We start from the raw sequence: 23,513 nt of genomic DNA, 5'->3' as shown, positions 1-23,513 counted from the left end.
GATCCCATCAAGGCAGTGTGTTCGGATAGGGGTAGGACGATCATTTTTGCCTCCTTTATTAGAGGAACATGGGGAAATGGACCTGCCTAAGAAGTAAAACATATAAGATGCGTCTCATGCATTAGGCGTATCTTAATAATTGGCAATTGCTTTCACACTTGAACGGTCAAGATTTAACCCAATAACGAGATTAAACAATAGTGAACAAAAAAGGTTCTCAGAACTGTTTGGGCCGGCGATGTACAGTAACACCTTTTTATTTATCGATTTCCTTCTCATATGAAATGATCTTGCTATCTTTTTATATATGATACCGTTTTATTGCATCTCATTTGTATACTTTTCTCTATGTCATTTGCTCTGAAAATCCCTCCCTCGAAAAAGAGAAAAAGATTATTGTTATGTTGCACAAAGGCCACATCCAAACACAAAAGCATGCGAAGTAACCATTCCGCCGTTAACAAAATAAATAATTATATCCATGTTGATGCTCCTATGTGTGCTCTCATTGACCACACAACCTAATAGTGATCTCTTTGTTTCTAGGTCTAATTTACCACCATTTCTTCTTATTCTTATGTGCTTCTGTTGAGTTTTGGCATCAAAGTTTTGAAATTTTAAGTCATAGAATCATTTGATCATGGATCAAGGTCTCGGTATTGTATCAGTTGTATCATTGCATCAGCTAATACTTATTAATAATATCAATAATAATGATACGGATTGGGAGCATCAGTCAAACAATTAATTGTTTTTAAATTTATGTTTGATATTAATACAGCCTGATCTGTATCGTATCAGGACCAGTATTGACAGTGACCGATACAACCATTGACACCAATACTTACAAGGCTATAACCCTCCATCTAATAAACCCACAAACAAGGAAGGAGAGAGAGAGAGAGAGAGAGCAAGGGTTTTTCATTTTTGGGACTAGTAACTAGTTGGAACTCGATTCTGGCTTTGAAAGCCTTGCGTCACTCATGAATTTTGGGAAAATTATCCTTTCCAATTCCCTAAAGCTCAGCAATGCGGCAATTAGAGATGTCAACGGATATTCGAAAATCTATATTCGATCTGCGTTCGTATCCGTTTAGGAGAATCCGAATCCGTCTGAAACTAATCGGATACGAATATGATAATCCCCCTATCCGACCGATTATTATCCGATTCGTTTAGCAATCCGACGGTACTAAAATATCTAAAATATTTCTCCGTGTTTGTCTATCATTTTAAGTTACTTTATTGGATTTTGTTATCTTATTTTTATAAATTTATAAGTTAAGATAATGTGATTCTTTTTCTAGATTTTCTATTGGTTTATATATGTTGTTTTATGCAATGTTATACATGAAATCGCATATCTATTGAAATAAATACAAGATAAAATCAAAAGTAAAAAATATAAGAAAATCAAAGACTAACAAGAGTAGAAGAAAGGGTATTTGCTGAACTCTCAAGTCTCAACCCTAACCCTCATCATAAAAACGGTAAAGATGTCAACGGATAGTCGAAAATTCGTATTTGATCTGTGTTCATATCCATTTAGGAGAATTTGTATTAAAAAAATCACTATTCGGAAACTATATGAATCTGTCCAAAAACCGATAAGATATTATCCAAATCCGATCAAATATAATCGGGTACGAATATGATAATGCCACTATCCGACCGAATTCAATCCGCTTACATCACTAGCGACAGTGCTAGGTGGAGATGAAGACATGTGGCAGCTCTGACATCCAACGGTTTGAGCTCATTGACTATGTTGAGCTCAAACCGTTAGATGTCTGAGTTGCCACGTGTTGGCATCCCCACCTAGCACTGCCGCATTGCCAAGCTTGAGGAATTGGAGAGGATAATAATCCTGAATTTTGGGAGTTACACATTTGGCTTTGAAAAGTTAAAACCTCTCCACTGAACTCAAGGAAGTTTGACTTACAAACGTCTAAAAGATAAATAGTCAGTAAAAGGAACCCATTAGTGATAAGTAAAGGCCATCCCCTATCGAGCAAGAGAACACTAATAAGTCGTGTAGCCCTTTATACTAGCATGGTAGTCAATGAAAGTGTACATAGAGGCTTTGTTTGGATGCAATTTTATTTCACTGAGGTTAAACGGTCTTTTCATGCACAAAGGCATTGGTTTGTGTCTAAGGTGTAGAAACCATGCTAACCATGCAACCAGTTAGCGTTCTTTTCTCCCTTATCTTTTATACATGGATTGTCTTCCCATCCCTCTCCCTTTTAAAAAATAAGTATGCAACTTGGTGAGAAACTAAGACCGGACCGTATAAGGGAAGGTTGATTGGAGGAATGGACACAACGTATTGAAATTTTGAGGATTATATTTCCATAATCACACAAAAAGGGGATCATGAGAAAATTCATCGAAAGCCTTACCCTTTATGTATGCTTTAATAGTTTGAATTCAACATATACTTTTGACCCCAAAAAAAAAATCATATACTTACTTCGTAATGAATCGTTCCTTTAGAATTTCAAGGGTCCAATTGCTTTCAAAATTTTGTCAGGGCTTTACTCTCAATGGTATATCTGCGCATCATTTGGTTGATACTTATCACATGAATAGACGATGATGTGGACACTAGTTTCACGAGGCCTTGTCACCAGCTTAGTTATCAAATGGTTGATGGTACTAAAAAATGGACATTAGAATGGACATATACAGTCGCAGAGATGTATCCCTCACAACAAAACATGATAACAAGTGCAATAATATATAAAAATACATGAGCAAAAGGGTACATAAATGAAGTAATGTTTTATTTTTGCCATACGGAAAAGTAATATGGATGTTATGATCGTTGTATATCTAGAGAATAGTGTAAATTGATCACATGTCAAATTTCATAGCAAATACCCTCTATGTATGTTCATGTGTCCTTATGATTACCCTAACCACTAATTTGCTTTTTCACGTAACTTTTCAAAAAAAATTCCCACTTGGTAAATCTTGATTAGACTGAAATTTTACATGTGAGGAGGGGACTATGCGTAATTTGGGGTCCTTGTGAATTGCCACATGCAAATATTTAAGACCCACATGGAGATTTCTTTTTAAGCAGACAATGCTCTTTCCCTAAATAATGTCATGTGATACGACTTGCAATTTGTTTTAGGGGGAGGGGAAAAGGGAAGGATTCCCCTAAACCAATAACATTTCCAATACCACTTGACATGAGGTTTATTTATTATTTTTCTAAGAAAGAGAAAAAAAAAAAAAAAACTGATAAAGAAAATTTCATATGAAGAGTTTTACCCTTTTATCAACACAATAAGATAAAGTTTTCCTTACGCTTTATCAAAAAGTTTTTTTTTTTCCTTTACTCATGAATAGAAAATTTTCTTAACTTCTCCAAAGATGATGTGACCATGTAATTGAATTCTTGAGTTACAAACAACCTCATATTGTACCTGATCGAAAATGTCCTTCTCCATATTAATCTAAAGGCTTAGATGTGAAGATTCCCTATTCACTTTTTTTTTACGATAATAATTCTCTATTCACTTTTAGTATAGAGACAGATACTCGGTCTAATATAGACGGTATAAGCATATTAGTATTCCATTAATCACAGAGGTTTAGGGATTACTTAAACCGAATGGAATCGTAGCAGAAGGGATGATCGAATGCGGCTTGCAGTTACGAGCAGATCACGATCACGAACAATCTCGAAAGGTTTCTCCACGAAGAAGAACTCGTTCTACAAAACCCTAGGCAACGATGAAAATCCTAAAAAACACAGAACTTGAAAGAGAGGAAGAGAGTTTCTAATTGTGTTATTTCCTTGGGGTTTGAGCCAAATAACATATTTATAGGCTAAACCCCTAGAGCTCCCCACTAATCCGATTCCCTCTAGGAATCTAATCCAAGGGATAAGAAGAGGGGGGGGGGGGGGGAAGGAATCGATCACTTAAGTGATCGTTCCCCCCTCTCTCGTCTTGAGCTTGCGATCAGCCCCCACATGTGGGCAATCAAGTTGGGCCCAAAGCCCATTAACGTTTTACAGAGGGTGTCTGAATGACACCTCTATGGATGCATTTACATCTTCATGTTTTATTCTCAAAAGTAATTATACTAATATAGAGGGTGTCTGAATTTCACACTTTCATGTTTTATTCTCAAAAATAATTAATGCATTTTTTTTTCTACGATGTGTCATTTCAGTTAAGAATTATACTAATTTTTTAAAAAAATCATTTTTTATCTTGAATTAAATAATTTATAAGAATAAAATAAGGATAAAGTTGCGTACATTATGACCCTCCCAGACTCGTAACGACAGAAATCTCATGCATTGAATACGCCCATATAAAAATAAAACAAGGGGGAAAAAATAAAGTTACAACTCATGAATTATATTCTCCTATGAGTTACGAAGAACAAATTTCTTCAGTCTTAGATAAGCGATAATCTTAATTCAACAATGAATCACATTTTTCTCTATTAAAAAGCCCATAAAAGAATAACAGCAGTGAGTGAGTGAGTTGCCATCATACACTTGAATAATGCTAATGGGTCTATATAGTAGAGGGGAAAATTTATCTTAGAAACTCGTTTAGGGTTGAAAACCATTAAAAAGGCAAATATGGAAATTCTCATTAGGTCTTTAATCTCATCACATCCTTTTTTTTCTTTTGATTTCCTTTACTTTCGATTCCAGAGAGAATCAATCTACTACGGAATCAAGAACCAAAGATAACGATGAAACAAACAAGGAATTGAAGAAAAGAGAATTACAGTATATAATGATGAAGAAAAACCCTAACAAAGGTCGGAGCAACAGAGGACCTCAAAGCAGCTCTCCAACCAGTCGAAACAGCAAGAACAACTGCATCAAAAACCATCATGAACTATTCATTTAAAACAAGGAAGAAAAAAGAAGTTTAAATAAAAAAAGGATATATTAAGATCAAAACCAAAATCTTGAAGCAATTGAGATGGGTAGCAGATTACCACTCATTAGTAATCTTGTCCTGCTCGTCTTCTATCTGCAAACTAGAAGCATCTATTGCTTGACTTGGGGGAGGTTCCATCTCTCTCTCTCTCTCTCTCTCTCTCTCTTACAAAAACACAGACAGAGGGGGAAAAAGCAATTAAATACAATATTTATAAGTGGTAGGGAAGGGGGAGATAATGGGTAATTGATTACTGAATATAGTGGACTAAGAGATCACGTGATACCCACTTTTTATTAAGGAAAAAGACAGAAAACCTTTAAATTTAGGAAAAAAAATAATTGGCCTATGCAGGTCTCGAACCTGCGACCTTCGCGTTATTAGCACGACGCTCTAACCAACTGAGCTAATAGGCCAAGTGATATGTTAATATAGAAAATTAATTTGTAACTGTCATTACATCTCGAAGGGAGTAACAAATATTAGTGGATCACTTATGAATGGGAATAGAAAAGTTTATGAGGGACATCCTAATAAAATTAGATAACCTAGGGTAACACTTGAAAGAAGACCCTTTTACTATCTTATAATGAATGGGACAAAAATAAAGAGGAGTAGTACTAGGGGTGTCAATCGGTCAGTCTAGGTCGATTTTGGTTGGGCCAAATCGGTCTCCCTATTTTAGAATCTCACATTGTGATCGACTTGTTTAAGTAATTGGTCCTCATAGACTATACATAATCCCATTTATAAATGGCAGGTCGGGTACTAGTCTATAATCGGGCTCGTAATAAACAAGTTAAATGTGCCTATAAATGGGCTCATACTAAATGAGTTACAATTAGGGTTATGCAAGTTTCGTTCATATAAATTCTAATGAGATTCAATTCTTTGGGATGAAACAAGCATTTACTTGAGAGAGTGTTTCTCACTGAGACAACGGTTAAATAAGTAAATTTCAACGGATTTAATGAGATTCAATTCTTTGGGATGAAACAATAATTTACTTGAGAGTGTTTCTCACTGAGACAACGGTTAAATAAGTAAATTTCAACGTATTTAGAGTTTTATGGGCCTCAATCTCAATGGTCATACATATGATGAACTTTTGAACAATATAAATGCGTTTTATTATATGCTCCGTTTATTTTTTGCCCATCAACTTCATATTGCATCTTTATCAAAACAAAAAAAAAAAACCTTCACAGTGCATTAATATTCAATAATCAATTCTATGTTTTTACTTGTTACCAAAAAAAAAAAAAATCTATGTTTTTACTCAACTCATAATTCTTTACATAAAATTTTGTAACACGAGAAGATAGATTAATCAAGGAGATTAAGAAAAGCTATATTTGGGGTAAAACAGGGAGTTTAAGGGGTAATTAGGGTAAAACAAGGATTCATAAATGGGTATAAACGTGTTGGGCTCGGTCAGGTGCCTGTTGATCCATCCCTTCGCAGCATGAACAACACGATTAACTAATGTGTTAGCCTTAGCCCAACATGTTTAGCTAACATGTCAGCCCGATTTCAGGCTTTCACTAGTTAGTTAAAGATTGATCCTTCTACTAGTGCGGGCTTAGAATTGACACTCCTATGGATGATTGTGGCTAAAATTCCAATGTAGAATTTTACAAAGTGATTAGATATGAAAATCAACTAATTTGGGATTTAGAATCTCTAGATTCAAATAAATGATCACTTGATATGCATAAAAATAGTCCACCAATGGATGATTGACATGTGGCATAAGACCAAATCAAAGAGGAAGATTAGGGTTGAAGCTACCGTGACCCATTGAAACCTAAACTGTTTCATCATGCAATCGCCACAAAGAAAGAGACTTTCCACAAGTAAAATGATTCTCCACAAGAAAACTTTCCTTTCTTGTCTCCAACTAGGAATCGGATTTCTTTACTGCCCATCCTATAAATAGGAGGGAAGGGTATAAGGTCCAACACATTCAATTAATCACGCTTAATTGCTTTCACGCTCGTGGTCTTTCAGTTCCTAGTTCATACTACAATTGTTCGGAGTTCTAACTTAAGCATCGTAGAGTCTCCCTCAGAGTCCGCTCCAACCCTCTCTCCTACTCAAGTCTCCCCCTGGCGTTATAATTTAGATTCTAGCGGCAACAACACTTTTTTCTATTATACAGTGAATCGTTTTTGTTTCATTTCCATTGTTGGATGATCTAAAGAAACCTTTCGAATCTGCATTTTCATGGATTTAATATTTAAGAAAGTCCAAACATCTAGCAATCTGTCTAAAGATTCAAAGTTCTGTTAGATATGCATTTTTGGAATATATTCTGGATTTAGAATGCATTTTGGAAACCTGATTATTCTCTATTTTATTTAGATAAACCCCCTCCTTTTTTGGGTTATTTTTATCCTTTATAAGATATTAATCATGAAATTCATTATTTCTTAAAAATGAAGATAAGAACGACATTCTTCTGAATTTCCTTGCTTCAAAATGCATTTTAGACCCATAATGTATTCCAAGATGCATACCAAACACAACCTTAGTAATTTAATAATTCCGTACATCCACCATGACTTAGGCAACCAGTCCCACTCAAACAAAAGTCCATAGTATAATTCTAGAAATCGGTGTGTTCATTCTTCCTCCAAACCCAATCCGAGTATAATTCTAAATAACATTAATAGATAGACCACAGATTCAGAGTTATGGGAGTTTCAGAGTAATCATAAAAATGCATCCATCTCTGTTTCACCACCTATGATGCCTCTATCTGATTACTATCTCTTTTTAATCCGAATACTCTAACGAGTATTTGCAATGGGAGTTTGTGAAGGATTCTAAGGAGCCTGTTTGAGCATCCATTTGTGTGTTACAAAAGTGGTTTTGATGGTATAGTTTTGGATTTTGGTTTTACAAGGAGCAAATAAGAGTCTGAGGCAAGAGCTATTCTCAGTGGATTGCAAAGAGTAAGCAGGCAAGGAGCCACAAATATCGATGTCTGAACTGACTGCAAATGTCTAGTTGAATATGACATTTTGTTGCTAGAAGTAAAACAACTAACAACAAAATGTTGTAAAAAGAACAAAGATTAACATCTATCTTATATTATGATTCCTAATACATCCAGACAAAACAAATTTTTACCAAAAAGAAAGGAAGACTAAACAAATTGTCTCAAAGGACTAGAGAAAGAATGATTGAATAATTTGGAATCAAGATTATTTGGAGAGAGAGAGAGAGAGAGAGAGATTATACTATACACCTTAACTTCCATAACTCATTATTCAAATAGATCAAAACAATCAGTATCAGTGATACACCTACAAAACTAGATGAAGTGTACTAACACAATATAATCCCAAAAAATTGGGGGGGAGGGGGAAAGAATGTTGTAATCAAGAGACCATGATGTTTGTTTTGAATGCCGCGATGGAATACTATACATCTTCCATTATTGATTCCATTGATAATGTCGGAAAATTCCTTAGTAGCAAAGAGACAGTAATCCAGGTACTCATCAGTCACTCAACAGTTGAACTGGGCATATCCATACCCAGAGTGCTCACTGGCTTCCCACGACCCATAGTAAATCCGCGTGTCCCATCTGGCATTCTTGGTCCCTTGGGAGTCAATTTAGTTGATGCTTCACACTGGATAGAGCTGCTAGATTGTGGTGAAGGGGAAAGCAGACCACGCACATTGTGACCCTGGGGACGTCCACGGGACTTCCCACGGCCTCTCGCCCACCCTTTCTTCGTTCCAGTAGAAGTATCTTCAGCCTACCATTGATATCACAAAGGAACAATATCATACTCCAAGAACAACATGGATGAAGTATACTGGTGTCTCTTACATGAACATGCTAACTCACATTGTTTTCGATGGACTGTTCAATGTTATTAGATTGATGAGAGTCTTCCAATGATTCTGAGTGAGGTGCCTCATCTTCATCTGAGTTTTTATCAAAGTGATCATAGTCTGATTTCCTACTCTTTATAACAGATCTTGGCTGACATTTGAAGGATAGACATTGATAAAATTTTCAATCTTCATAACCATGAAGAATATAAGTATATAACACAAATACTTTGTTACTTGATCATAAAATTGACAAGGGAACAAGGGAAAAAAAAACTGGGAGAAAGGTTTGTATTTTAAGAGTACGACATACCGAACGTCTAAGCAGCAATCTTACACGGAGGCCCTTTCTCCAGTTCCTTTCATCATTTAGCTTTTCAACCTGCTCAAGATTATAGCTTCTTAGAGTGATAATGAGATGGGGAAGTAATATAAGCAAAAAAAATCCCCAACAATGTGAGCTTACTGCTTTCTCTGCTTGGTCAATTGTCTCATACTCCACAAGTGCATGAAGCTTAAAAAATGAAAAGGAAAAAGAAGGTAAAAAGAAAGCAACTAACATAAGAAAATTTCTATTATATACACAGAAAATTCAAGATTGACTTCAGCTATACTTTATTACTGATGAGCACATCACTCTTTGAGCGAGAAGCGCTGGATTCCTGCGGATGACATATTCTGATGGTCTTCACACTGTCCATCACAGGAGGTGGCCGGTTAATATACATTCAAGATCTTGTTGATGTTTAAAGTTAGAAAACAAAAAAATAAAAAAAATCAATGGGCGAAGATCCAACCTTCCAACAACACCAAAAATTTTCTCAAGGTTTGGGTGAGAATAATCTTCAGGCAAATTCTCAACAAAAACTATACGAGACTGAAAGTCACAGAAGAAAATTTCCTTAGGATCACATTATGGGGGAAAGTGATGTGTTCTTTAAAGAGCTGAGTACAGAGCATAGGTATGAGATAAGGGATCGCTATAGTGACCTGCAACTCCTCTTTGTCCCGCTCAGTGAAAAGGTGTTTACGTTTGACCTTCTTGCCATCATCGCTCACAATCTTCAGAACACAAGAAAAGAAAAGAAAAGGAGCAATTGACTGAGCATAAATAAAAACCAAATAAACCAAATCCATTTCTTTTGGAGAAAACAGGAAGGAATAAAAATGATTCAAGTAAACTCAAAAAAGCTACCAGTTTTGATGATGCTCGGAGTGCTTGGACAAGCAAATGATTGTTGCTGACAAGTGACTTTATTTTCTTCAAGGATGCAATAACAGATATTGGAACTGTTTCAATACCAATTTTCACAAATGAACTGTATTAAAATTGTTAAGAAACTAAAAATATCAAACAATTGTCCAAGCAATAGTATCCAGAGAGATTATACTTGTCTAATCAATACAGGGATACTTACCATAACCTTCAGGATCTTTATGTATATGCTTTGCTAACAGATCACTTGCTACCAAACTCATATCACTGAATTGGTGTTCCACCTGCAATGCATACAGATCAATTTTAGACACAAAAGAACATACATTCAAAACTGAAACTGGAGTCCAACAAAGAACTATAAGATATAATTTAAACACTTGTGTGATATCAATGTATGAGTCTGATCCCTAGAAGGAAGAAGATGTCGAAAAAAAAGGTTAAATGAATTACAGAACTTAACCTAGAAACCCGTCATGCAAATAACCACAGGAAATTTTAACTCAGACATGGATGCTTGGGTTGGTTTTATCATGGATTCAGAACAGACATACTATGCCAGAAACTATCTGGAAGCATGGGAATTGGAATCTCAATGAAACCAAAAGTTCTTGGCAGGATGAAAATTTGAGTCAATCTATTAATGAAGAGAGTGCCTGTGCCTAGCTGACAAAGATGGCTCTATCTGGAACCCTATAATTAAGACAATGAAACTAAAGGTCTGGTCTATCTGTAATTTGGCTAAATACAATTTGAACTTTTTGCGGGATGGAGGAAAAGTAGAGGACATCTAGTTTTTCAAAACAACCAGATTCGATAATGCTGCCCAAATTTGCCATTCTGAATTGAATTTTCAGGGTGCTGGAAAGATACGTAGCAATTCGAGACTGGATATTAATCCTGAGAAAATTTACTAATCTCCAGTAAAATTGCACCTCATATTTCATCACAAAATATTGAATCAAAATCCAATCAATCCAGATCCTCTACTGCCGAGCTGCCCGGCAGGACCGTGCAGCCCAGACACAGTGAGGCGTGCAGTGACCGCCTTGCCCCTGCCCAAACGCCTTGCCCGAGTGGGGGTAAGGCGGTCATTGCATGCCTCATTGTGTCTGGACTGCACGGTCCTGCCGGGCAGCTCGGCAGTAGAATCCAATGGGAATGATAAAGGCATAAAGCTACTTGGGAAGGGTAGATGAAAGATGACCTTGAATTAACACAGTGATCTACCAATCAAAACAAAAGACAAATAAGGGTGATTTGTTATCAAACAAAGCCAATGGTGCTGTTTTATCTGTTAAGATTTTGCCGGTATGAAGATATGAAGCAGACTTTGTCTATCTTACATGCCTATGAATTTTGAAATGCTGAAATCAACAAGATTTAAGTACGAAAGTTCTAATATTTAAACTCAATTTTGATGGCTGCATAAAAGAAAGTTGATTCCCATACAGAATAGGATTGCATAATGTATCAAGAATTGAGAACGGAATAACATGACAAATGAAGCATCGTCAAGTCTTCAACCACGAAATTTTCCTACATTTTTGTTTCAAACTCAAAAGGAAGGGCTGTCCTGATTAATATTTGCGAGTTTCCTGATGAATAACATCTTGCATAGACAGGAAAAGAAAATCAAGCAAAACCCAATTCCCAGATCATCATCTAAGTTACCGAAGAAAGAAAGAAAAATCAAATCCGCAGAAAAACAAGAACAACAATCAAGAATAGCTGAGACAATACCTGTTTAATGATCTTTTGGCGAAGATCATTAGTGAGGAAAGTCTTGGTAGAGTTGGGGACTGAAACATTGGAATTAGGAATCATCTGTACTGGTTCTCGCTCTGCAACATAGAACCAATCAGACCCACTAGTCCCACCCATAAAATCGAAGCACGGATAAAAATAACCCGAAAGGGGCATCTGGGTCTGTGCTCTGGGAACGAATTCTTCTGCTTGGGCGTTGAATTTGAACGAAGCTGTCTTGCTATCGTTCATCTCCACTTCCGTAGATTCATTCAGCTTTTCTTCTCGGTTCATTTGTGCCATTTCTTTTCCTCTATGGCTTCTTTCTTTATTTCTTCAATTCCCCCAATGTTATTTATTTCTCTCCCTCTCTCACTCACACACACTCAATCGCTTGCTTTTAATCTCTCTCATTCTCTCCTGAGAATGAAAGTTTTTGTAACTAACCGCTTCTGATATTAAATCCATAATCTTCGCACAAATACGGGCATCTGTGCTTGATGAGAGATCTTATCGGCCCTCTTTCATTACACGCGACCGCAGCAAGTGGGTTTGACTGGATTTGTAAGGTTGGGTTTTTGCCAAGGCTTTTTTTGGCCATTTCTGGAAGCTCCTTTGATGCCGGTCGCTCCATTTTCATGCAAGTTCCTCTGCAACTTGGTCAGATCTTGTGCTGGCTCTCCCGCCACTACGGTGTTTTGTAGTGCATTTGCCATCCGACCAATCACATCTCGACGCGTGTCCGGGGGTTTTCTTTTGACTCTCTCCTTTGATGGCATTTGGGTTGGCTAATGGGCTTGTGACTTTAACGGGTGGGCTCATGGGCCACGAAACCTAACATTCCACCTCCCTTCAGCGCACGTTAGTTAACTCCCATTCCCAGAAGGTATCGTATCACTTGCAGAAGTAACAGAAACAACAGTGTTTCAGTTGAAGTCCTAATTCATCTCGTGCTGAACAGCCGCTCTTGCCGGTTGAAGTGCTTGCCCCCCACAGGAGGTCATGGGTTCGATTCTCGTGCTCACATTTGTGATCTATTAAGGCACTGTTACCCTTCCCCTAGGTAGTTGCTCTTAGCTGTAGTTGGTCATGGCCCTTGATTAAAAAGATTCATCTCGTGAGCTTCTTTTCCATGGCGAATGCATGCAAAAAGGAAAAACCCTCACCATTACTCTCTTCTCGAAACCTCCTCTTACTCTTCCCGCTCACTCTTGTCCTAATCTTCCTCTCATACCTCTCCCGAACTTCAATTCCAAACCCAAATTTCACTAAAGAGCGGATCTTCAAAACCCCATTTCCCTTCCGTTCGATCCAACCTTTCGACTGCTACAAATGCCCTCAGGGTTACCCGGTGATTGCTAACGTTGTCGAAGGTGTTCGTTACCCGTTCCTTTACTCTCTTGCTGATCTCGGCTCCTTACCCGATAAGCCTCACAAGAACATCGTTCGAATGCTTAAAGGGAAGCCTTTCAGAAAGCCTGATATTTCTGTGACGATTCAGGAGGTTCTGGAGAAGTTGAGAGAACAAGGTGGCGGTGGGGATGGTGGATACGTCGTCGTCGATGTGGGTGCAAATGTGGGAATGGCGACTTTCGCTGCCGCTGCTATGGGGTTTAAGGTCTTGGCCTTTGATCCTGTTTTTGAGAATCTGCAGAGGATCTGTGATGGCGTTTTCCTGAATCGGGTATGGGACGTGGTTACTGTGTTTGAGGCTGCCGCTTCGGATCGGATCGGGAATATCACTTTCCATAAGGTATTATTCTCTCATTTTTATTTAATAATAATAATAGTATTCTCATTCTTTTCGTTGTTTAAGTAGGTTATGGTTGGTAACGGTCTGAACTAAGACCACCCGTTCTTGACGAGAAATGAGTGTTTCTGGTCTGGAACGTCGTTCAGTTACTGAAAATGACTGTTTGGTAACGGTCTCAAGAACGTGTTCAGAACAAAAATGGTGTTTGGTAAAACCTGTTTTTCCAAATTTGATATTAATTATAATAATGCCATTTCCTTGTAACTTATACCAAAAAATACTTTAAAACCCTTTTCTCTCTTACCAATCTTAGCATAAAAGTAAAATATATCATTAACATAACCAAAGTAATTATAAAAATGTCAAATTTAAAAAATGCCATTAATATTGGGTTCTTGTGTGGATTAGTGCCATAACTGACTATGCTATGAACAGCTGAATAAAAAGGGCCTTGGTGGATTCGAACCACCAATTTGAGCTAAAGACCCATCAATTTGGTAATAACTAATGAAATCCCCCCCCCTCCCCCCTCTTTCAATATAGAACCCTAACCATGTACATATAAAGTAACCGGGAAAAATTTTCACATGCTTAGTTTAAGACCTCAAAAATCAACTCCCATGGGCTGGTGCAGTGTCAAAACTGCTCCACCTAATCTTTCAAGTTATTTTTGTCTAGCATGTTTCAGGTGTACCTGTTTTTGATATCAGCTTCCCTGCGACCTAGTCTTGGAGTATCAACAGTGAGGGCAATTGCCTTGAAACCAGCCCTTTCAGCTCGTCTCACAAGTTGTGTAACTACATTCCTGTCTTTGTATACCTGAACAATAAGCAGAATAGTACTTGATCAAAATGTTCAGGACTTCTGCATTGTATACATCACAAAGGAATTACTTTACAAAATGTTCAGGACTTCTGCATTTCTAACACAAATAAAAAACTGAGAGCATTGAAGTCAGGTGAGTATTTCAGAAAAGAAACATGGCAATATAATAGAAATATAACATAATTTTTATGGATAATGGTTGGTGTGCTGATTAGTGAGCATAATATTACGCTACATACACATGGTATGAAAATCAACACCATCAGTGAGATAGAAATGAACATGCCAACATATTGAGCTCTCTCTTCCCTACATAAGGCACTCATGATATAATCACTATCTACTCCAACCCTGTTGGGCTCTCTCTTCCTTCCAAACTTCAAACTTATCACTCTCTCTTTCCTTCTTTGTCGCATACACCTCTTTATCTACCTCCATCACTTGTACCTCTAGCCCTCTACTATGCTCATGTTCTTTACCTCCAACTCTCATGAGGAATACTACAACTTCAATGATCAAGACTAGTATATTTACAACAACTGTGCAGAATGCATGCTACTATCTTGCATTAAAATTGTACCATAAAGTGAAAGTTGCTCCAATAGCGAACCATACGCTTTACATTACAAGCCCATGAACTCAGAAGTTCTTGTCCAAAAAAAACAAGAGACTCTGCATCACAATCATTCCAATAATTCTCAAAATGGTTTCATGCCATTGACAAGATTCAAAACCTCAAATACCCTTTTATTGAACCATTTAGTCTCACAGCACGACGTCATAAGACCTGTTATAATCTACATCGAACCTAGCAGCCCTATACATATTCAGGACCCATTAAAAACAAATCAAATAATTAACAAAGAACTCCTCGCTTTCATTCTCGTTCGATGAAAATCTTTCCAAATCCAAAACCATGGTATGGAAAACAAAGGCTTGGGTTTTTTCAAACCCAAGCCTTGAATTCAGAATTAAGTTTTGATAATCATGATGCACCATAGATAATCAGGTAGAAGTAGTGAATTACTTCATATGCTGCTTGAATTCAGAACAAAGGAATTTAAATACAAAACAGAAGTTATTCAAATCCACATCTCCAATTGCTCTAGCACAGAAGTTGCTGTCAATAACCTTTTTGGACAGATAGTGAGTTATAAGCTCTTCATCAGTTGGGTGGAATCGAAACCCACCCAGGAGGTAAATCCATCTGATCGTCTCCCTTACAAAGCCCAACAAAATTCTCCATTTCTCAAAAGACTGGTTTTTGTTCCTCTGCACACTGAACTGTATATAATTCAAAATGGGTTATGATCAATAAGCTAAAATTTCAAGAATTCAACCAGAACAGAAGTAATAGAACAACCCAGAAAGGATCCTAAAATTTTCTAAACGGGTTCTGAAGTAGTAACTTCAGTTTCTCTGTTTTGAGAAAACCTACCAAAGGAATTTAAATACAAAACAGAGATATCTGAAAGCTGAAGAGGAATCAAAAGAAGAAGGAGGGAAATGGGTAGAGGTGAGAAAGAGAGAAAAGGAAAGGAACAAGAAAATGGGAAGTTGCTAACCTGAGAGGCTGAGAGAGAGAGAGAGAGAGAGAGAGAGAGATGGATAATAGAGAAACAGATAGAGATAACTGCAGATTTTGTACATTACATTGAAGATGAAGTTATCTATTTCAAAAACCCTAAAAAATTTCATCAAGAACCCTATCAAATCCATACCTTCCCACCTCAGATTTCTTCGATCTACCACCGCATGGTGATTCTACCAATATCTGACACAAAATATGAGCAAAAACGATGATAACACCATCGACAGACCTGATTCGCGGTGGGATGAAGAGATTCAACTTCTAAAACCTAGCTAACGATGAATGAATCCTCAGATGGAGATGACGAGCGAATACGAAGATCGATTAGATGCATGAGTTTCTAGGGATTTTGAGACTTTTTAGGGTTTGGAAACTGACGATTTGTATGTGGACATGTCGAGCGATGGGTAAGGCTCGTTTGTTGGAGGTAGAGGAGAAGAATGAGGGAGGAAGAGAGGGAAATGGAATGAACGAACAAGAAGGTACTTGTTTCGTTGGAGGACGAAGACGACCTTGGCGGAGTTGCAGCAGAACCAGGAGCACGAAGGCGAGCTTGGCAATGGAGTCGAGTTGTAGAGTGAGGGTTGGGGATGAGCACGAAGGCGAGCTTCTCATCAATGTTTTGCAATCATGGGTTTTTTCCCCTTTTTTTCGATCTTCACTTCATTTTTCCACGATAGATTTGTTCTCGTTCTTTACAGACCGTGTCTGAGACGGTTTGTAAAGAACGTCCTTTTGATGAAGATTCCCTCTGGTTCGTTCTGAAAGACCAAAAAAAGGAACCGACAACCCAAACACTTTTTCCTTTTTTTTGTTCTCAAAGAACGGAAGAACGGCGTTCGGACTGTTACCAAACGTAGCCTTAGTCTTTAGTTTTTGGACATTGCATGTTCACCCCGGAACCTCTCCGCATCCCAAGGACAGCTTCAACCGTCCGATGCGCGGTGCACTTTTTGGCGCGCTGATTTTGGATTTTTTTGCCGTGTTGAGCCCTGTTTGTTCTTTCAATATTTTTATGGCTTCCCTCCCTCCTAATATAAAACCGAAACATTAGGAGTGGATTGAGTCGTGGATTGATATTGTTTACTTTTGTGTGAGGGCAATTCTTACTCATTACCTTATTTTAAGGTAAACTTAAGTTTTGTCACTATTCTGCTCTCTCAAAATACATCAACATCCCCCCTTTCACTTGTAGGGTCATTGTGCCTCCCTTGTGCTGGTCCCTCATAATGTTGTTGTTGTTGTATTCGGTTGTCTTAAAAAAAAAAAAAAAAAGGCCACAACCTACAAGAGGTATTGGTATACAAGATGAGGTGCATGGCCAACCAATACCCATGGTTGACTATTATTGTGACTGATATGGTGCGAAGTTAATGGATTACAACCTTATTGAATGAAAAAATGGAGTTTATAAGATGACTATTTAAGAGTTACTTATTGAGTTACTTGTGTGGAGACTTGAGATATTTATTGATGTAGATCGAAGCATGAAGAAGACAGACAGAATTTTTAAAAAAAAAAAAAGAAAAAGGTTCACGTGAACAGTACCACGAGTTACTGTTCGTGCGACAGTGTTCACGTGAACAGTGATTTGGGGTTGATATGGACTGCTGGTGTGATGATTAGGTGCTGGATAGTGGTGGAATATTCTATTAGAAGCTGCTATTAATTTAGTTTCTATTTTGGCATAGACCTAGTTTCTATTTTGTTAATTATTTGTTTCTAAATTAGAGTTTCTATTTTAGTTGCTTAGCTTTTATTTAGAAGTTTATATTTCAGTTAGTTTCTATTTTAGTTTCGTTGCTTGTAATCCAAGTCTCTCACAATAGATAAGAATAAAACTGTAAAGAAAAGGATTCTTTTTTCCCAAAACACCTTGCATTCATTACCTATCATAAAATGAAAGATTATTTATGTCCAATTTGTTTTGACCTCAATTGATCCATCGTTACTGCCCAGAGGAGAAGTAATAGGTAGGGATGACAGGATTTGAACCTGTGAAATTTTTTACCCTAAACAAAGGCACTACCAAGCTGCACTAATTCCCTTTTTTTTAACAGTGTTATTGTAGAGAATCCTTGCCCTGTTTTCCACATCAGCAATGCACCTCCATCGATATACAATATCTTTCTCTTGCCATTTCTTCTTTTTGGTCTCATATTTCTTTATTTATATACTCATCATCATCCTGCCGCTCCTACCAACGATAATAGAAGTTTCGAGGGTTTCCCGATAGAAAATTTGCATGCGAGAGAGATCCCAATTCGAGACTTACTATTTTATTGTTTCTATTTTTATAGTTTCCAATTTTAGGACTTGTCAAAGTTAAAACTTTCTAATTTTTGTAATTTGAAGAGCAAGTCATTGCTAACTATTTATATATAAGGCTTTTAGAAGCCAAACAGACGATTTAATGAAGTTGATTATTATTGCTTGGAGCAACTTTTCTCTTGTCCATGTGTGTGACATGAAGGGCTGGGAGGCCTGGCTGAGAGAGCCAATCTCCTTATCCCTTTTCCCTTTTTCTCCTATCTTCTACTTCTTCTCTATTCGATTCCCTACTGTTTCTGCTGTTGTGTGACTGCAATCAAGTGCTGCTACCTGCTACTACATTTGTGAAGACCTAGAGAGCATCCTAAACAACTGAATCTGCTGTTGCTGTCCAGGGGCAAAGAAGACCACTTTTCACACTTACGGCTGCATCAGTTCCTTATTCACTGTTGCTGATTCGAAGGTCTTGATCTCAGCACTCTTCTTCCCAATCAGAGTGATACTTGGAGGACTGCTTCCGGCCCCTAAGGAGCCCACTAGACCTCAGTCTTGAACCCTGCTGCTGTTCCTTTCATTGTGTCGATCCTGCTGCAATCGATCTCCTGCTGGTTTCCCTGGTTCGAGGTTAATTCTTGCATTATTCATTCCTTTATTCCTATTCAATTATTCCTTTATACTGCACTATAACGACCTTGCTTTACTTGACTCATTTGCTTTGTTTATTCCACCGTATCAGGGGTCTCAAAGTGCATATGTTAGACTAGATGTAGTTCTTTGTTATATTTGGTACCTTTACTGATTTCCTGGTGACTATGCATCATGTTATGCGCTCTATTTTAAGTGTTGAGATTGTCTGTGTAATACATTAGGGTGCTCCTCTCACTTTACTTTATTGTATATATTTATATTTTTATTGGTGCGTTAGGTAGGCAGTCGGCACCTTATTATATTCAGCTAATCCCCTTTTTGCATGGATCCTATTTTATGAGTACTTTTATTTTCTTAGAAACATATCCTATAAACCTTTTGCAAGGGGTCCCCTGTAAGTGATGCACTGCTGCGGCGCCCGGTTGCGCTGACAAGTACGCAAGGGTTCTTGCACAGTGGACTAGTGCAAGTTAAGATACTAGTCCAAAAGCATAGAATTAGATTAGCATCTTGGATTATTGGAACCTTAACGGGTAAGAGTCTAGAGTTGATGGATGTTGTGAGGAGAAGAATGATTAATATTATTTGTATTCAAGAGACTATATGGAAGGGTAAAAAAGCTAAGGTGTTGGACGACTTTAAACTTTGGTATATGGGAGATCAAAGTAATAGAAGTCGAGTGAGCATAGTAGTGGACAAAGATCTAAAAATTGATGTGGTGGATGTTAAAAGATTTGGAGATAGGATTATATCCATCAAGCTTGTGTTGAAGAAAGATGTTGTCAATGTAATTAGCGCCTACGCACCCCAAGTAGGATTAGATTAAGGGAAATTTTCATGTACCTCCCCTGAGGTATCACATAATTACAAAAGCACCCGTCAGCTTTGGGAAATTTTGCGTGCCCCCTACTTTTCTAAAAAGTTAACTTATTCCCCCATTCCGTTAGTGTAGGACTAACAACGTTAAAGTCAATGGGTAAAGTGACAAAAATGCCCTTGCAAAAAAAAAGAGAAAAAACCTGCAACTCATCTTCCCCAAATCATTTAGGGTTTGAAAAAGGGAAGATGAGTTGTAAGTTAAGGCCTCAGAAAACCCAGAATTTTCAGAAATAACGCAATATACGCTGAAAACCGCAAGAACCCTAACATGTATCATAGAACACACTAAACCCTCCTCGTTCACAGAAACCTCCGCAGTAAAATATATTAAGGGAAAAATAAAAGAAAAAATGAACCTTTCCTCTTTACTTCTTCTGAGAGTTGAACGAACATCCCAAAATGCTCTGCACGACAGATCTTTTTCTGAAGATCGGACACAGTAGCCATGGCAGCATCAGCAGGACACATCACAGCTTCGGTTATCACAACGGAACTTTCCTTTGATTCTTCTCCTTCCTTCTTCAGTGCATCCATTGCAGAATCAGAAGGTCGACTAGATGGATCGGTGGATGCATCGAGATGTTCTGTAAGCGATGCCTGGTGAATAACTCTGTCTTGTCTACCAAAACTTGGATTGTTGGTTCAAAACCTGGGTCAGTGTGCACAGGTTTAATGAGAATGGCCTGTATTCTTTTCTCTTGGTTTGGTCTCTGCCATAGTTGCCTGATCGATTGATAAAAGGAAATGGTCATCTATAAATGGCCTATAACCCAAACAAATCATAGTCGGGTTGGAACTCTGTTAATTGACCAAATTCAGGCCTTGTTCTGAACCTGCTCGATAGTTAGATTTGCATACGATCTGAAGCTGCAAAGCTACCTTGTAAGCTTGTTTACAATATAGGAAGTTGAGGGGAATGTGTTCATTGGGAGGGACTTCCTCAATCACAGAACAATTTCACTTCCACCAATTTAGAATGATCCCTTTTGGTCAGTCTGAGCCCTCAATAATGATTTTCATGGAACCAATCCTCACCTAGGAGGCCCTAACCTACAGCTCATCTTCCCTTTTTTTCAAACACTAAACGATTTGGGGAAGATGAGTTGCAGGTTTTTTTTTCTTTCTTGCAAGAGCATTTTTGTCTCTTTACCCATTGATTTTAACGTTGTTAGTCCAACGGAATGGGGGCATGTGTTAAACTTTTTAGAAAAATAGGGGGGGCACGCGAAATTTCCCAAAATTGACAGGTGTTTTTGTAATTACGTGATACCTCAGGGGAGGTACGTGAAAATTTCCCTTAGATTAAAGTAGTAAGTTACAATTTTGGGAACAAATGGATGAATTAGTGCAAGGTTTTAGTCAAGGCGAAAAGATTATTATAGGGTGTGATCTGAATGGATATGTTGGGAGAGATCGTAGAGGTTTTGAAGGCGTACATGGAGGCTATGGTAGTGGTGGTGGTGGTGGCTGTGGCGGTGGAGGTGGTATTTTATTTTGAACATGAAATTACTATTTTGCCCATCATATTGACCATGTGCTCATTAAAGTGCAACTCTCCCGCTTATTTCTCTCCCTTTTGTTTTTGGGAACAAAAGAAGTTCCAAATTAAAGAAGTTCCAAATTAAAGCATATGTTTCTCTATTTCTCAGCAACTATTTGTTGTTGGTTCATTCCCAGGAACAAAAAAATGAACCGGCGGTAACAATCTATTCTGTTTTTTTGTTCCCAGGAACAAAAAAAATAGAGAAATAGAGAAACAGAAGTGTTATCATGTAGGGCCTAGGTGACCCAAGGCATTGGAGGGGGCCCTGGATGCAAGGCAACACCAACAAGGCACTTAGGTTTACGCCTTGACAACTATGCTTCTCCTCCTCTCCTCCCTAATGAATAACTAGAAGGAGTGGTTTTCCTAGACATTCAATATAGAATCTAGTTGTGCCATCTACAGGTGGGATGTGATTGAAATTTTGTGGACAGGTTATATCAAGTAGTTTCAGCCCAATGGAGTTGGCCAAATGGCAAAATAAAGCATTGAAAAATCCAGGATGAGCGAGAGGGTGCATGCTACATGAACTACTTAGGGTGCATTTAGTACCTTGGAGGGTATATAATTCAATTTGAGTCTGGAATTTTGACACACAGCCAATCCAAACCATTCATTAGAAAGAATGAATGATAAAAACCCCAAGTGGCAAATGCATTGACCTTCCACAATTGAGCAAAGAGATGGACGAAGCAAAAGAATACAGGCAAGTATGGCAATCAGTTTCATAACTGACTATTGGTTGCCGTCCTGTCTAGCCAAGTCATCTGCAATCTTGTTGCTATTGAATCGAAGAGCTTAATCCATCTACAAAAGTGAGCGAACCTCTGAGGGCTATCTCCATCCCAAAAAAAAAAAAACATTAACAGAGTAGACTTTCGTGTTTCTAAAAGGGTTTTCTTTTGGGGATTCAAATGCATTTCTTGTTCTTAACTCTATTTTACTTGCTACCCTTGTTTCAAGATTGAGTTTTAATTAATGTAAAAAAAAGATGCTTTTGCATTGAGCTTCTGTGTTCCATGATCCTTTTCAATACTGGTATATCATATGGATTCCCATCCCTATGCATGGTATGGATAAATAGGTATGGCTTCTTAAACAGTTTTTATGTGTTTGTAATTGTTCAATATCCCATTTGACCACTTTGTTGCTCATCTTTTCCATCTTTTTCCCCCTAGTTGGTTGGAAGGCTGGACAACAGTGCGGTTTCTGCCGTAGGTGCAAAGCTGGCATTCAAGTCCAATGAGGAGATTGAGCTTCAGGTGAGGTCTATTCCTCTTGATGAAGTGATCCCAGAATCACAAGAGGTGGTTTTACTCAAGATTGATGTTCAAGGTTGGGAATATCATGTATTGAGAGGAGCCTCTAAGCTGTTGTCTAGAAAGAGAGGCAAAGCGCCCTACCTAATATACGAGGAAGACGAACGCTTGCTGCAAGCTAGCAATAGCAGTGCCAAAGAGATTCGGGAGTTTCTTGGTAGCATGGGTTATCACCAGTGCACTCAGCATGGTACAGATGCTCACTGCACCAAGTAAAATGGAGGAGCTTTTCAAATCAGACTAACTTGTATCATGAACAATTTTTCCACTTCCTGTCTAGGAGTGAAATGACATGGAGTGTGACATTATGCTATTAAATACTTGATGCTGGAAGGCAGGATCTGTTGAGGAGAGGGTCAGATGAACTGGTGAAGTTACTTAATTTTCTACGAGGTAGTTTACGCAGTATTGAAGGTACGTATCTCCGTGTTCAGCTTTTCATCAGCATGAAAAACTAATTCAGGTACAAGGTCCTAAAAGGATCTAGTATACAAGCAGATGATATATTTGTATCCAGATGCTATGCATTCTGTTACTTTTACACTACATGCTTTCTCTACCTTTGTCACTTCCCTCCTTGTTGGAGATCATACTGTTATGGATGTTGTTCTCATTGTAGTTTGCTGCTTCAATGTATACAGAGTTGCAGAGTCAATTGAAGGCTTTGAAAGGTTTTGTATTATGGTTCTTTCCAGCTGTATGATCTTAGTAGTTTCAAATCATGTTGTCCATCCTTTGCAAGCCAAAGTTAGGAAAATGGGGCATAACACATACAGATTGTCATTCTACCATTACATCTCCAACCTTGAAGGTCAATGATTTTGAAAGTTTATTGATCTTATGGTGTGAATGCATGGTTTAGTCCTTCTGCGTTCTGCTGCGCCCACACAAGGGGGCAAAATGACCTTGCCACCCCTCTTGTTGGGTGTCCCTACGCAACCCCTCATTTTC

The 23,513-nt window shown here is 37.9% G+C and overlaps 2 protein-coding genes and 1 non-coding gene across 3 annotated transcripts; 1 reads left to right on the top strand and 2 right to left on the bottom strand.

Annotated features, from left to right (window-relative positions):
* Nucleotides 1-5,264: 5,264 nt before the first annotated feature.
* TRNAI-AAU lies at nt 5,265-5,338 on the bottom strand. The gene has a single exon. It is a non-coding gene; the product is annotated as a tRNA-Ile (tRNA).
* A 2,832-nt stretch (nt 5,339-8,170) lies between these two features.
* Nucleotides 8,171-12,092, bottom strand: LOC122662693 (la-related protein 6C). The gene is made up of 10 exons (XM_043858396.1): nt 11,731-12,092; nt 10,190-10,271; nt 9,967-10,061; nt 9,762-9,833; nt 9,569-9,648; nt 9,386-9,464; nt 9,238-9,285; nt 9,085-9,153; nt 8,785-8,922; nt 8,171-8,692 (listed from the first exon to the last, which is right to left on the bottom strand). The coding sequence occupies exons 1-10, from the start codon at nt 12,034-12,036 to the stop codon at nt 8,435-8,437; spliced, it is 1,227 nt and encodes a 408-aa protein (XP_043714331.1). The 5' UTR covers nt 12,037-12,092; the 3' UTR covers nt 8,171-8,434.
* A 754-nt stretch (nt 12,093-12,846) lies between these two features.
* Nucleotides 12,847-23,079, top strand: LOC122661348. The gene is made up of 2 exons (XM_043856713.1): nt 12,847-13,486; nt 22,422-23,079. Exons 1-2 carry the CDS (start codon nt 12,866-12,868, stop codon nt 22,776-22,778), a joined length of 978 nt encoding a protein of 325 aa, XP_043712648.1. The 5' UTR covers nt 12,847-12,865; the 3' UTR covers nt 22,779-23,079.
* The last annotated feature ends 434 nt before the right edge of the window (nt 23,080-23,513 follow it).

This window comes from Telopea speciosissima, chromosome 5 (genome assembly GCF_018873765.1).
Source record: "Telopea speciosissima isolate NSW1024214 ecotype Mountain lineage chromosome 5, Tspe_v1, whole genome shotgun sequence".
Taxonomy (NCBI): domain Eukaryota; kingdom Viridiplantae; phylum Streptophyta; class Magnoliopsida; order Proteales; family Proteaceae; genus Telopea; species Telopea speciosissima.
Note: the sequence above shows the minus strand (reverse complement) of the source record. Positions and strands in the feature narration are given on the sequence as shown.